This window comes from Gavialis gangeticus, unplaced genomic scaffold (genome assembly GCF_001723915.1).
Source record: "Gavialis gangeticus isolate Ggan-Ray unplaced genomic scaffold, GavGan_comp1, whole genome shotgun sequence".
In the NCBI taxonomy this organism is placed as follows: Eukaryota; Metazoa; Chordata; order Crocodylia; family Gavialidae; genus Gavialis; species Gavialis gangeticus.
Genome location: NW_017729024.1, coordinates 79,094,621 through 79,110,231, shown reverse-complemented (window position 1 = coordinate 79,110,231; position 15,611 = coordinate 79,094,621). Strand labels below are relative to the sequence as shown.

At 35.9% G+C, this 15,611-nt stretch overlaps 1 protein-coding gene across 1 annotated transcript in view; it reads right to left on the bottom strand.

Annotated features, from left to right (window-relative positions):
• Nucleotides 1–2,041: 2,041 nt before the first annotated feature.
• Nucleotides 2,042–15,611, bottom strand: part of CHSY3 (chondroitin sulfate synthase 3) — a gene marked incomplete at its 5' end in the record, with an annotated part of 332,244 nt that continues 318,674 nt past the window's right edge. The window contains one exon of the mRNA XM_019517289.1: nucleotides 2,042–5,778. Within this exon, the coding sequence (XP_019372834.1) occupies nucleotides 4,216–5,778 (1,563 nt within the window). The remainder of the gene's footprint in view (nucleotides 5,779–15,611) is intronic.

The following is a 15,611-nucleotide window of genomic DNA, read 5'->3' as shown; positions in this document are numbered from 1 at the left end:
GAAAGGATGAAGTAATAACATTCAGGATACTTTTAAATTCAACTGACAGGCAAATGGGAACTGTGTGCAGCAGACATAGAAACTATAATTCAACAAAGTGCTCTAGTTCAGCATTTTATATGATAGTGACATCATAAAACTATAACAGAAATATCACACGGCTTCAAAGACGTTCAAATGTGGCATCATTAACTGAAAAGGGGATCAACCAAAAAAACCCAAAAACTGGAGGAAGACCTTGGGCACTAGTTAAGTCAACAAACATGAAAAAAGGCATAAAAAGAGATGAAATTTCAAAGGAGGAATAAAAGAATAAAAAAGAATCTGAATTTAACTTTATACTTTGCTTAAAGTAAAAAAAAAAATCCAAAAAGAAAACTTTTAAGAAAATTACTTTGCCTTTTCTTAAATATTACTTTATTATGAACCAATCTCAAGTTGCACAAAAGTAAAAAGTCACAGATTGGTGATTTTTTCTCTTGTATCTAAAGGATAGCTTTGTCATATGAAGCTAAAGTTTCCATGACTAGGGACAGAAGTTACACAAACTGGTTTCAGTGATCAGAAACTGGTTTAAACCTGTAACTGAACAGAAGTTCAGTGTACATAAACCGGTTTCAAAATGGCTGAAACTGATTTAAGATAAACCTGGTTGAATGGAGTATCAGACTTAACTGATTTGGCTTAAACTGTTTTATAAAACTTCTGTCCCAGACCCCTTCCTGGTTCAAGTTAAATCACAATCCCCCAGCATCACAGCATGCTTTGCAGTCTGGGCTGTGCTGGGCTGTGCTGTCTGCTCCAGAGAGCAGGGCTGGCCCTGCCCCTCTGCTCCCTAGCTGAAGCAGTGAGGGCTAGCTGACAAGGGAGGGGGGCAAGCCCAACAGGGGATGCAGCGCATTCTGCAGGATGGGACTGGCCCCCCAGCCAGGCAAAAACTACAGCTAGGGTTTGGGGTCAGGGAGGGAGGTTAAATTTCCCCCACTCAAACGTCCTGCTGGTTGTAAGTGTGGACTATAAATCCCAGAGGCACCTGGAAGCAGGAAGAAGAAATGATGAGCAACCATACAGAGTTCCCACAGACCTCTGGGGCAGCAGTAGGAGAAAGTAAACACATAGCCAGAAAGCCATGATCTAGCACCCCCTGGTTTCTGGCCTGAGCCACTGCAGACATGTGGGTGCATTTCCTGAATCAAAGGTAAATGTCTGTTCACTTTCTGTTTCAATTTAATCTGTGCAGCTTAGACTAACCTGCAAAGACTGAATCGATTCAGCCTCGGGCTTTTTCACTGTCTGTACCTAGCTCACGTGACCAATCCTCATGTTAGCTAATTCTTATTTTTAAATGATACTTAAAATCTTTTAAAAAAGTGATGGAATTACTTAATTTAGGAAAATGATCCTACCACCTACTTCACAAGAATTTTCTCTTCAAATTTCAAAGGATTGTTGTGCATTCATCTTAGAGTCATTGCAAGCTGCAGTTGTTCTGTATCATCCTTTAGGTTGAACACACAACTCTCACCTGTACTTGGATTCTTTAAGGGTATTTACCAAAATTTACCTCAGTCCTCTGCTGCATTCATCATTAAAGCGTCAAAATTTTTAAGTCCCATTGCTTCTTAGAAGTACTTTGGTTGATGGTACCACTATACTTTTTTCAGGACACCAGATTAACTGTCCCAGAGGGAAACTTCTTGTGAAAACCCAAATGCTATGATGAGTGCTCTTGAATAGCATATTGGATTGGGAGGAATACATTTTTCTAATTTTTTTTTATTATTTTTTGCTTTTTCTGTCCCCCAAAGGCAGAAGTATGAAAAGTAACAGCCCACTTATCAGTAGTTAGAGTTAAGAATCTATTTCCATTTGCAGCAGGTCTTGAAAAAAATGTCTATTACAGTGTATTGTGTTATTAACCCACTGACTACACATATACAAAGGGACATTATACACACTGAGTACTTCATTTTACAGTCAAAATTGTGATCAAAACTGGATAAAAGCAAAGAAACATGATGGACACTCCAGGGTTTTTTTCTTCTTTTTATCTACACATCCATATCATTACTTTATCATTGTTATGCTCTTTTAATATGATCTTATTGGCAGGTGCATTATCCCCTTAAATAAAACAACTCAAGTTTTCAAATAATCTCAGGACAATTACTCAAAACACAATGCAATGTTTTATAATGAAAATTTATAATCAGGTTTATAACAAAGTAATTCATTGTATAAACAAATGAATCAGTCAAATGCTAAATAAATATCTATAATGCTAAATATCAACATCTTGTTTATATCATATAGGGCCTGATCCTGCAAGCCCTATGCATACAAGCCAACTTCCCACTGAAATCAATGGCTTTAGTTTTTATTTGTCTAGTTGTCTTTTAGTTTGAGCTGAGCAAATACATCATAGCCAATAAGTTCTCCAGTGAAATGAGAATTGGAAAACCAAAAGCAGATCATGTGTTTGTTACCTCATGTGATTGCTATTAATTTGTTTTCATATTTATCAGATTGTTACCACTTTACTTCCCCACTCTCTGAAACTGATGCCTCCTCACAACTCAGATTTACAGCCAAGTGTGATCTGTGCAGGGTTTTTTTTTGCAATTTCCTGGTATGTCTGTAAACCTACTGGAGTTTGTGCACTAGTAAGAGACAATCACTTGGATTTTCATGGAAAGCAAACAGAAAAAGGGTTGGACATAGCCAAAGCAAATCCGTGGAGCCATATGAATAAATAGCTCAGGACTTTTTATTTTCATTATTTGCTCAGCTCTTCTTGTGATATAGTTTGAAATCAAGTTATTACATACAATCAAAATTTATTCACGCTTGGTTAAATTCTGATGGTTTCTTGCATGTGTCTGATTTTACCACAGATTCATAGTAAAACATCTTAAATGTGTGCCTAAAAGAATGATAAAACAGAAGACCTTTGCAAGAAAGCATCTCTACAATTGAAAGGGTGAGCAATGTTCAAAGTGATTATACATTCTTCCTATACAAAAAAACTTCTCTCTAAATATAAAAAATTACTTTATTTTACTTAAGTTGGCTTCATCTTTAAATATTCTACTCCACAAATCCATAATATGATCATTTCAGGCCGTCCAGAGAGATAAATCGTAACACAGTCCTATAACCTCCACTAATATAAATATATTGGCAAGGAACTTTGACCAGCAAGAGTAAATTGTCAACCTTAAATAATTACTTTTTACATTTTTAAAATTTTAACAATGGTTGGTCTCAGAGTACCAATATTAATGCACAATGTAGAAAAGCAATTTTAACTATCCTTTTAATCACCCTTTGCATCAAGTGCAGTTTTATGAAAGGAATGTAAAAGAAATGTTTTTATATATTAGATACTCATTTAAAAAGAGACAAAGCAACTTATTCTATGTGTTTGAAAAGAAGAGTACTGCATGTCTGTACTTTATTATAAATAACCATGTTCTGTCAATAGTTTCTTCTTGCCAGCAAACGAAGGACATTGGTTCACGAAGCTTCTAAAATAACACAAATATTTGATTAAATCATGTTTCCTTGAGAAAATAAAGTTCATTTGCATTTAGAGCAGACAATAATGAGGAGTTCATTATTATTATTATAAGATGCTTAAGGAGTTGGTAGCCAGTACCAGTTGCATTTGGAAACAAACGCCTCAGTTTTTCCTTTTTTTTAAAAAATAAAGGTACAATCATAGTTATTCGTTTACTTAAAAAATTCTAAAGACGAAGAAAAGTAGTGTTTATATATATAAGTCCTCATATAAATTATAAAACTCAAGTTTATGTTACAGAGTCCCTTCCACAGAGGAAGCATAAAGCACTTTTGTGTTATCTTCACCAGTAAATAGTTTTTATCACATTAAGTTTGACAAACGCAACAAAGATGGTATTGCATCCTAAAGCCCAAAGAGAACAATCTTTTGATGCAGACTCTTATAACGGATGTGCTCCGTGGGATCATTTGATTGCTGTGAGTTAACTCAATTTCAAACAAAGGGAGTACGAAAGTAAAACAACTAAGCAGTTCAGTAGGAATTGGAATATCAGTGAACAGCAGACTTGTCTTCTTTGAGGTCAACAAACAATCTTTGGAAGACAACAAAGAGGAGTTTAAAAATATGACAACAAAATAAAAATAACAATAATGAGGTAAACTCCCCTAAAAAGGCAACGATGAACTGGAATGTCAGGAGAGAGTTCGATTATACCTGACACCTAAGTGTTTTTCTAGCCAGATTTCAGCGAGCTGCATGGTAGATGCAAATGTACTTGCTTTGGACCCTAAGCACATTTTATATTGTTTAGGATCTAAATTGGGGTCACACTGAACTGGATGAAAAACATGCACAACTCCTACTTCTTGACTTCTAAAGGCCTTCAACCCAGATATTATTACTTTGTTAAAGAGGTCTACATCTTCAAGTCCCCAGCCTTGAATTGAGGTATCAAATCCACCAACAGTCAGTAGGTCACTTTTGTAAATACAGGTGATTCCAAATCCATAGTCTCTCCAAAATCCACTTTTCTTTGTAAAAACAAAGTTACTATCAGCTGGAGTGTTTCCTCCATATGTTACTTTTGGATCATATTGACTGAAGATGATAGGGTAATAAACCTGTTGTCCCTGAATAGTATTATCTCTACATCGCTGGAGAAATTCTGGGGTGAATATCAGGTCAACATCACAGAATAGCAGCAAAGTGTCATTGTCAAATTGAGAGGAGGCTGTTTCAAGACCTAAGCCTCTGGAAAACTCTCCCGTCATGGGAATCAAGGTTATATCGGCTGTCGGGTACTTATTATTATATTCTTTAATTAACTCCATATGTTTGCTGGAATCTTGGCCAGAGTCAGAACTGAACAGAATTATTGCCAGCTTTACATTCTGCCTTGGAATAAGACAAACTTTTTCAAAATTCTCCATAAATCTTAAGAAAATGTCATATCTTCCAGTGAGGGGGACAAGAATATGTATTTTCTTGTCATAATGTCCCCACATTTCTTTGGTGCCCTGAAACGATGAGAAAATCTTTAAAGAATTTGAAAGAAAAGACAAAGACTGAGTGTCACTGTTGATATTTTCTACAAGGGTTCTTACATCCAACTCCTCTGCTTCTCTGAAGAAAGGCTTGCTAAACAGTTGCTGAAGATAGGCATGACGTCTCACTGGAACTGTAAGTTTTCTTCCTTTGTGCCTTTTGTACAAAAGCAGTAAATCCAAGATGTACTCCACTCCATGCAAAGGATCAACTCTACGGTAGCCATATTGTATTTCCTTGAAATCAATGAGTCTTCCTCTAGATTTGGAGTTCTCATTTATCATTTCCATTACCTGCATCACTGTGTCATCCAATGCTGCTCGCAGAACGCTGCTGATACTTTGTCGGGGTGGTTGGTTCTCAGCCATTGAGTAAAGGAGCTTCCCTGTGAGGAACTCCCATTCAATGACTTCATTCCTTTCACGTGGCTGGAAACGATTGAAAGAGGGCATCATTCCAAGCTGCTGATCTTCCTTATTTATTTCACTGTTACTGAGCTTGCTCATTAGAGCACTTTCCCTATGGAGCTGAATGGTGCGATAGCGTAATTCTGAAATTTTGCGGCTCAATATATAATTGTGCAGCCTATATTGGTAGGCTGGCCTTTTATTTGGATGAAGTGTTATGGCTGTATGAATTTTAGTGTTGTGAAGATCTTGGATGTAACCCTTCCGGTTGTGTTCATAATTTTCATGGAATAACTGCTGCATCTACGAAGAAGGGAAAAAAACCCATATCATTAAATGGCTTTTTATATACATTTGAAAAAAAATACATTTAGTATCCATTAAATCCTTGTAGATACTTTTATAAGGTATTCAACAAATATTATTCACATAATTTGTATGAAGTCCAGTAGTACCTACATTAAGCAAATAAGATTTCCTAAATTAAGTGAATGACAATTTATAGAACTTTGTTCCTTATAACTGCAAAATCAGAAAAGTAATTTTTACAAGTACATGATCATGACTCATCCCAGTAATTAGCAAAAGGATGTCAGAACCCTCATTGGTTTTCATAGAAGCAGGACGAGGCTTGCAGATGGAACGAGGATGTGATGCTGCTATGCATGTGACACATAAAATGTATTTGTACATATCTATTCTGCATGGCTAAAGGGGCTAAGGACATTTTTCAGGATTCTGGATGTAAGTCAGTATGTACCAAAAGCAGCTCATATTTCTTTCTCCAATAAACAAATGAACAGATCTCCTTAATATTGATTAAGCAAATTAACCTTAATTTAACTAAACAGTTAAACTAGCTGTTTAATTTAGCAGTTTTGTCCTATGACCATACAGGATTAAGCAAACTAATTATAATCACTTGGATAATGAGTACAGGCAGTAATAAATATATATACAAAATCATGCCCAATCAAGCATGAGTATCATTTACCTTCAGTAAATTTTATTATTTACTTTTGAGATAAGCCCCGATATTCTAATTGTCAGATTAGTAATTGTAACATAAGCTCACAGAGAGAGGTTCATTTTGTGGCTAAAGCACAGGATCAGGGGTTTGAACATCTGATACATGCACCCTACATGTGCTATTGACCTTCAACTTTTTGTGCCTTCTTTGTGCCTGTACAAAGAGGATAGTTGAAGCCAACACAAAAAAATTAAACAATATTTATAAAGTTCTCTGTACTTTCTTAAATATGAAACAATATGAAAGATTAAAATATTAGTCCTTCATAAATGCATTTAAGATGCTTCATTCTTTCCTATGATAACAAGCATTAGCTAAGTGCCCAAGGGCTGGATTCATATTTCTAGTACTGAGAGATAAGAAAAAGCAGGCTGTTTTTCTACACATGCTTAATGAAAAACAGACTGGTCTGTAATTACATTATATAAAAAGGGAAAAGTGCTAATTAGACAGAAAACGTTGCTCAGAGCATTGTTGGTGAACTGTAGTACTAATCAAATTGAGACTGGTATTGAAGTCTGTCTTCTCCACACTGCATAAATCAACAAAGGTGACATTTAATATCGGAATAAGCGATAACACAACATCAAAATGTTTAATCTCATTTTATGACAAACCTTTCTAGAGCAGAGATCCCCTTAAAATATTTTGCTTCCCAAAAAAATTATTAAACAGAGAATAAATGATTCCTGAAGAATACTGTCAGGTTGCATTCTCATAAAGAAGCACCTCCCCACTCCCCGCAAGGTTAAGAACCAAGGTGGAAAACGTTCAAAAGGCCTGTTACAGAAGAATTTACAGCAGAAAATGCAAATCTTAAATCAAAACTTGTCAAAATATTATTCCATATAGAATGTCAAGATTGTTTTAAGTTTCTGTTCTCTTCCTGAAATGAATTGGCTTAAATAAAGAAAGCTATTATTGTTGGTGAATTCTGTATTTCTGAGACCACAAACATTATCTGAAAATAAGACAAGCAGAGAAACAGTGACATAAACATGCATCTTTCCCCATAAATCAATCCATAGTCAGACTATTTTAATACCACATTTAAGCTGTGACAGATTGGTTTTTAACATAGATCAAACAATCCAGAGCAAGGCATCTAGGGAAACTGATGGTAGCTAATAATACTCAAATAATTTGGCACTTAGAGAACATATTTTGTCTGAGGATCTCAAAGCAAGTTACAAAATATCCCTGGAGGAACGTATTATATTCACTTTGAATTGAAATACACGGGGAAAGAAAGTAAACGATTTGTCTGATGTTACAGAAAACATTTTGGGTACCTTGACTCCTAATCACCTTCTCTGAGTCAAGCACATCACTTCCTAAGCCTCTTTTTAATGTCTCTTTAAAAAGTTACATTAAACTAAGAAAACTTTGAGGTACAAATTAGGTTTTATCTTTTGAAAAGTCTAGCTGGATCACTGCACAGTTCCTTCTTTCTTCTTATAAGCTGAACTCCATCATCCTTCCTTCTCATTTAGGATTGTGCAATTCATTTTCTCAATGTGATATCAACTTCCTATACTCCTGTTGTTCATATAACCAAGAATTACAATTTCAGTGTTGTTTTTGGGACCAAAAAACCCTATTTCCCATAAAAAAAAAAATCTTAAAATAAATGCTATATCATTATCTGGCAGAAAATGAATCTATTATTCTAGGTTTATAGCTGTTTCTCCTGCCAATTCTCCCCCAAAACCTTGAGTGACACAGGAATAAAAAGTGAGGCAAAACAGAAAGATTTTTTTTTTTGTTAAGGGGAGTTACTATATTTGTATCTACTTCATAATTCTCCTACTTATAATAAAATTTGGAGGCAACTAAGACAACCCAGTCCAACTTTTTTAGTTTAAACTAGGTCTTTAAAGCCAGATTTTGGAATCTCACTAGGTCTCCATTTTTTAAAATATTGACTTAATCTTTATTGCAAAATGGTATATTTTGTTATACTCAGAATTTTTTAAACAAGTGTTCACTAGAAAATGCTAATTTGACAAAATCAATCAATTTGACAAAATCAAAATCTCATTTTTTCAGAAAGAAGTCTAAAAATTGTTGAAATATACTTAGCTAGTTTCACAATCTTTTTTGATTTGAAATAAAAAGTTTTAATTTTTAAAAAATTCGACTAAAACTTAAAGAACCAAAAATTTAAATTTTAAATGTTTAAAAATCATAAGAATTAAATGTTTCAACTGATATGAATATTTAAAACTGAATAAAACAAATATGTCAACTGAACAAACAAATCTGCTAAGAATTCTGGATCAGATATTAGGAGCATAGGAAAACAGGAGCCTAGGATCTGATGCAAAATTCTTTGCAGATTTGGGTTGTAAAGATTTTGTCCTAATTCAGTTTTTGGCATCAGGAAATTCATTTTTCTACTGATATATTCTAGTGAAAGAACACTTTATGAGAAATTAAGAGAGGTGATGGTGGTATTGAAAAACATATTAGAAAACCTGCTGCTAACCCTGACATCTGTAATTGGCATTTCAGCCCTTTCTGAATCTTCTGTAAGCAAGATGTGGATGTAGAATTTCAGAATTCCATTAAAAGATTCCAGTAAACATACAATAAGTAGCTATTGCTAAGTGTACTGTTTATTTGTTGTCAAACAGTCATTCAATGGTATACGTGGAGAAGTCTTAAATGTTTTAGAAATTCAGTACAGAGATCCTCAGTCAATTTAAATTGGTGTAGACTCATTATATTAAAACGAATAAACTAAGCCAGTTTATACCCGGTGAAGTTGACCTCATGTTTCCCTATCTTAATCTTACTGAAATCAGTGACTGGTAAGCTTCCATGTGATTTTATTAGAAGTTCAATGTGTTAATTTTTTATATGCCATCACTAAGCTTTTTAATGAGGAGATTGCCTTTTGAATAATTCTCCTAGCACAACTAGCACTGCAGTTGATGGGAATTTCTGCTGGAGTCTCTTTACGCTGGCTGCAACTAGAAGCTGGTGAGAGATTTGAGTACTTTAATTGCGCTCTAAGTAGCTCTGAGCTGCAACCGGCAGAAAAAATATATGGTGAATTAAGTAAGAGCAAACACAAAGCTTCCTTGCAAATGGCAGAGAAATAGAATAGTTAATATGTAAGCATATTGTAATTTGTACTGTAAACCTTCAAACTCAATCCTTCTGATTTAGTAATGTAATATAACTGAAAAGACTTATTATAGGCAATGCAAATGCCCAAATCAACCTTCTTTTATTATGGAAGAATAATATTAAGACTGAACATAAATGGTGGTTTCTTTAATTAAACACTATTTTTCTTTGAACATTCTTTTAAAACGATTTCTCCCACAGAGAAAGCATGAAGGCATGCTTCAGAGAGAACATTAGAAGGCATGAAGCTTAATGCACTCCTCAGATCCCCTCCTTTTTAAAGATACTATTAAATACCCAACATCTTGTTTACCTCAAGGAATGACTGAGCTTTTCACACATAGCAATAGGAGTACAACAAAGGGGTACCCATTGCTGTCCTCTTTTCACACCTAAACATAGTTAAAATTTAGGTTTCCAATACTCCTGTTGACTTCAATGTTGACTTCAATGCAGATCTCCTGTTGCAGATTTGGGCTGTAAAGTGGCTAAAGGTGTGGCTCAAAGGAATTGTTGGCAATAGTATGTAACCTATCATTACATCTTCTGTGCTAGAAGAATAGAGGGTTGCCAGCATAAAGCCCATCTTCAAAAAGGGCTCCAGACGTGATCCTGGGAACTACGGACCAGTAAGTCTCATTTCCATCTCTATCCTTGGCAAATTGGTAGAATCTATAATAAAGAATAAAATCAGCACTCATACGGACAAATATGATCTGCTGGGGAGAAGTCAGCATGGTTTTTATAAAGGGAAATCCTGCCTCACCAATCTGCTGGAGTTTTTTGAGGGTGTCAATAAGCATGTGGATAAGGGGGATCTAGTTGACATAATACATTTGGACTTTCAAAAAGTTTTCAGCAAGGTCCATCACCAAAGGATTTTTAAAAAATTGTGTTGCCATGGGATTGGAGGGACCGTTCTTTCCTGGACTGAGAGCTGGTTAAAAGATAGGAAGCAGAGGGAAGAAGTAAATGTTCACTTTCCAGGACAGAGAGAAGTGAAAAATGGGGTCCCACAGGAATCTGTGTTGGGCCCAGTTTTACTCAGCATTTTCATTAATGACCTAGAAATGGGGGTGCACAATGAAATCTCCAAGTTTGCAGATGATACCAAATTATTCTGGGTAGTCTAGTCCCACGCTGACAAAAAAAGAGCTGCAGAAAGATCTCACCAAGCTAAGTTAGTGGGCCAAAAAATAGCAGTTCAACTTCAATGTTGACAAGTGCAAGGTAATGAACCTAGGGAAAAATAACCTTAACTCGATGTACACAATGCTATATTGCAAATTAGCTGTTACAATTCAGGAGTGACACCTTGAAATCATTGTAGACAGTTCTCTGAAAACATAAGCACAATGTGCAGAGGCATCCAAAACGCCAGTAAAATATTGGGCACCATTAAGAAGAAAATTGAAAACAAAATCAAGAATAGCATCATGCCATTATACAAAACCCATGGTGTACTGACATCTTCAATACTATGTGCAGTTGTGAGATGCAGGTCTCCATCTCAAAAAGGATGCAGTAGAATTAGTAAAGACACAGAGAAGGCAACCAAAGTGATCAGGGTATGAAGCAGTTGCCATACCAGGAGAGACTATAAAATCTAGGAGTCTTCAGTTTGAAAAGAAAATGTTGAGGGGGAATATGATAGAGGTCTAATAAAATCATGAACGATGTGGACCAAGTAAACAGGGAATTGTTGTTCAGCAAGTCCCAGAATACCAGAACTAGTGGAAACCCTAAAATTATTAGGAAACAGGTTTAAAACTAATAAGAAAAAGTACTTTTTTATGCAATATGTATTTAACTTGTTTCAGGGATGTATTTGGTAGCCGTATGGGTCTGAGACAAAAACAAATGCAAAAATCTAGAACTCTTGGTTCAGAAATGATACCTTTTATTAGACTAACTAGGAAATGACAAAAAAAATCATCTTTTTTTTGCAAGCTTTCTTTCTGCAAGATATTTTTTGCTATTTCCTTGTTGGTTTAATAAAAGGTATCTTTTCTGAACCAAGAGTTCCAGATTTTTGCATTTCTTTTTGTCTCAGACCAACATGGCTGCCAAATACATCCCTGAAACATGGATGATGCTGAATTTTAGCTGATTTGGGATTTTAAACTTCATTGCTGAACAACAAGAAAGATTTCTACACTTCCTTGCTTGACATCTAACACCTCCAGGGAAGGAATCCTACCTGATCTGCACAACAGAGAGCAACTCAGAACAACTCACAAAGACACTCTCATGGACCCAGAGGGACAGATTTCCATCTCTAGCTTCCTCTGTGCAGAAATGAAGTTTATTTCCTACCTATGGGGACTTTTAAGCATCTTTCATTTTCCCTGAGCCTGATGAAGGGCCTGTGAGCCTGAAAGCTTGCAGAAAAAGATTTTTTTTTTGTGGTTTCCTAGTGATCTAATAAAAGGTATAATTTCTGAACCAAAAGTTTTAGATGTTTGCAATATTTAACTTGTGGAATTCATTTCCACAGGAGCTGGTAGAGGCAGATAGTATAGCCAGGTTCAAAAAAGGACTACATTCATGGATGATAGATCTATTAATAGCTGTTGAATGGAATCACTGGAGATGTTTCCTTTGGCATCTCTAAACTAATAACAGTGAAAGACAGGGACAATAACGGAAAGAGAAGGGATCACTCTAGAGCTATCTGGTTCAGTGCTTTCTCTCTAGCATCCACTTCTGGCATTGTCTCTAGATGGATCACTGGTTTGACTCAGTATGGCACTTCTTATGTTCTTATGGTAAGGGAAGACAACAGTTGTTTGTGTTGAAAGCAGAATTAATGGGTTGGCTATAAAAAGTTTACTTCCAGAATTCCTACACGACTAGTACTAAGACCAATTTCATTTAATATTTTCATTAATCATCTGTGCACAAAAAGCCCCAATGAAAGTTTCTGATGACACAAAGTTGTGGGGGAGGGGTATCATCAAGAAAGGGGATGACTGGCATATCATAAAGAAAGAACTAGGATAACCAGGAAAATTGGAGTTATACAAATGGAGTGAATCATAATTGTCTCTCAGGGTATGTCTTTGGCCTTTTGCGTTAAGGGCTAGATCCTCAGTTTTATTTAAATGTCTGCATGGGAGTTAGATACCAAAACACTTTTAAGAATCTAGGACTAACAAGAATTTCTTCTATAAACTTATACAATCATCAGTTGGAAATGACAGAGGAAGAAAAAAGATATCAAGGAATGAGATGTCTGCCATTCTGGGATCAAATTGAAATGATCCCAGGATGACTACAAGCCACAGTATGATGCCCTGTTGGAAAAAAAACCAGTCACCTGCATTCAAAGATTAATTCAAACTGGAACAGGTAAAGTAAGGGGTTATGAGGATGATAGGTTATGGGAATGGAGAAGAAGCTAAAGTGATTAGCAAAAAAAAGGTTTACCATCTAAAAATGTGTTGGGAGTAAACGACAAGGTTTGCACAAGAACAAGTAAAAACTGGCAATGAAAACTGGAAACTGAAAGGTTTCTAACCATCCCGAAGGATGGTTCCAGTGGTCCTGGAACAACTGTCCAATAAGGCTTTTTTGCCCCTACTATGTTCAAGTTAGATAATCTCTTTTATAAACTGATCAAACTCTGATGAAGTTACCTGCAGTAGCAGGGGTCTTGTTCCAGTGATTCAGTGGTGAAGAACAACTGATTATATATGGTACCAAGCAAGCTTTTCTAAGAGTAACATTTTCCAGTGTTCTTTAGGGCTGTGACTTTAGAGCTTTCTTATGTTTCCCCCTATATATAGTATTATCCCATAATGTGATTTTTGCCTCCAAAACTGAAACATGAAGCAAGTTTTCTTATTCAATTTACAGTAAGATATTAAGCATCTTTTTAAGCTAAGCCCAATCACTGTAGTTTCTAACATGTCTAGATAGGCTGAAGTGAAGCACTGGTATAGCCAAAGAATGAAAATAAAATATGACTTTAAACACAGATCTGTTCTCTATACATTTTGAGGTCTTGCCGGCAATAAAAATAGGTTTAGACACAGGTCAGGTTACTGGCTTACACTTCTGTTGGGAGAATTACCACTCTCCCAGGAAAAACAATGAATGTTCACAGGTCAGGTACCGGCTTCGATCATTTTCCATGGGGGGGGAGCTGCCTCCCACACAGCCATTTAAAAGCCATGTGCCCACAGCCATGTGTGTGGCTCTTTAAGTGCTGCATGTGAGGCAATTTCAAAGCCAGCATCCAGTGATGTTTAAATCACCTCCCTCTCCTGGAAAGATTTTTAGCAGTAAAATTTATTACAAATTTCTAGTGCTACAAATGAACGCCTGTTCAAGGTCCCAAAACAGGGTCCACTGTTATAGAAGAAAAAACTGGAATATCTCCTATTCCACATAATCAACAAAATTGTGAAGTAGCAACAGTAACTGAACCCATGTTGCTGCTGACAACATTCAGACCAGGATAAATGGAGTTTGACTTCTCATATACAGAGCTGACAAACAGAAAAAGAGAGAACAGTATTAATTTTAAGTCAGTCTGAAGGCATGGTAGATATACAACTTTATAAACTAATTAAAAAACAACCATTATGGGCAAAACACTTCAGTCAGTAGTTTCCTTTTTATTTTGACTATTCACTCAGAAATCAGAAAGGCAAAATCTAATGCGTTACTTGTAAATGGAGTATATGAAATATTAAGTTAGTAAAACATTATGAAACTCAAAAAGAAGTTTTTTTTACAGTCTTTTCAAAGTAAAGTACACATTATAGACTTTTTAAAATTTTCTTGTTCTGGTGAGTTTAATTTTAAATCCTTCAGGTACATTTATCTTTTCATTTCCTTTTTAATATTGGTGAAGACCTTGTCCTGAGATCAGCTCAGTTCCCTTTGAGTCTAACAAATATTAATCAAAGTCCATGATAAACTCTGATAAAATTATGTTGTTCCATTAAGACTGATGTGTTTTTTGAAGTTCTATATTCTTTTGTGATTATTACTTTAAAACTAAAAATCTGATGCCTCACTGAAGTACTAGAAACACAATACTAGGAGCATATATAATACAGTCTTTGTGCATCACTCTATATAATCTCTTGGGATACCTTTACATGGTCTCTGGGGTAGGGAGGTGCTTTAATTAAGAGAGGCTCTTGGGAGTCACTTTAATTAAAGCACCTGCAGCATCTCATGTAAAAATGGGGTGGGAGGGGGACTTTAACTAAAACACGTTCAACAAGCTTCAGTTAAAGCACCTCCACCATTCTGAAGCATGGGGATGCTGAATACGAGATGCTGAGGCTGCTGGAGCATGCAAATTAGCACAGTCTGGCTCTGATGGGTGCTAATTAGCATATATTGGAGCAGGCACTGGGCACATGTATAGGTGTCTTTGACCCATAGATCAGGAAATATTATCATTGAAATACCTATTAAAAGTTAGCACATAAGTTATAGGGAAACAAAATTATATCAGAGAAAGAAATTATAAAAATTTAATTTCTGGGAGGTTGAAGTGATAATACATTTCCTCCTGTGAAGGTGGTCTATATATAATTAAACCATAGTGCATGTAGCTATCATGAAAGCCACAACAATGAATGGAAAAATAGTTTAATATGAATTTGCACCTCCCAAAAATGCCATGGTGATGAAAATATTAATTAACAAAAACAATCAGGTTACAAGGGTGGGTGAATGAGAATAGGATGGGTTTCAACACAGACAAGTGCAAGGTGATGCACCTGGGGAGGAACAACCGGCACCATACCTACAGGTTAGGGAACTCCCCTCTTGTCAGCATGGAGGCGGAAAAGGATCCTGGAGTCATCATTGACTCCAGGATGAACATGGGCCAGCAGTGTGGGGAGGCAGTTAGGAAGGCCAACTGTACCTTGTCATGCATCCACAGATGCATTTCAAGCAGGTCAAAAGAGGTGATCCTCCCCCTCTATGCGGCACTGGTCAGGCC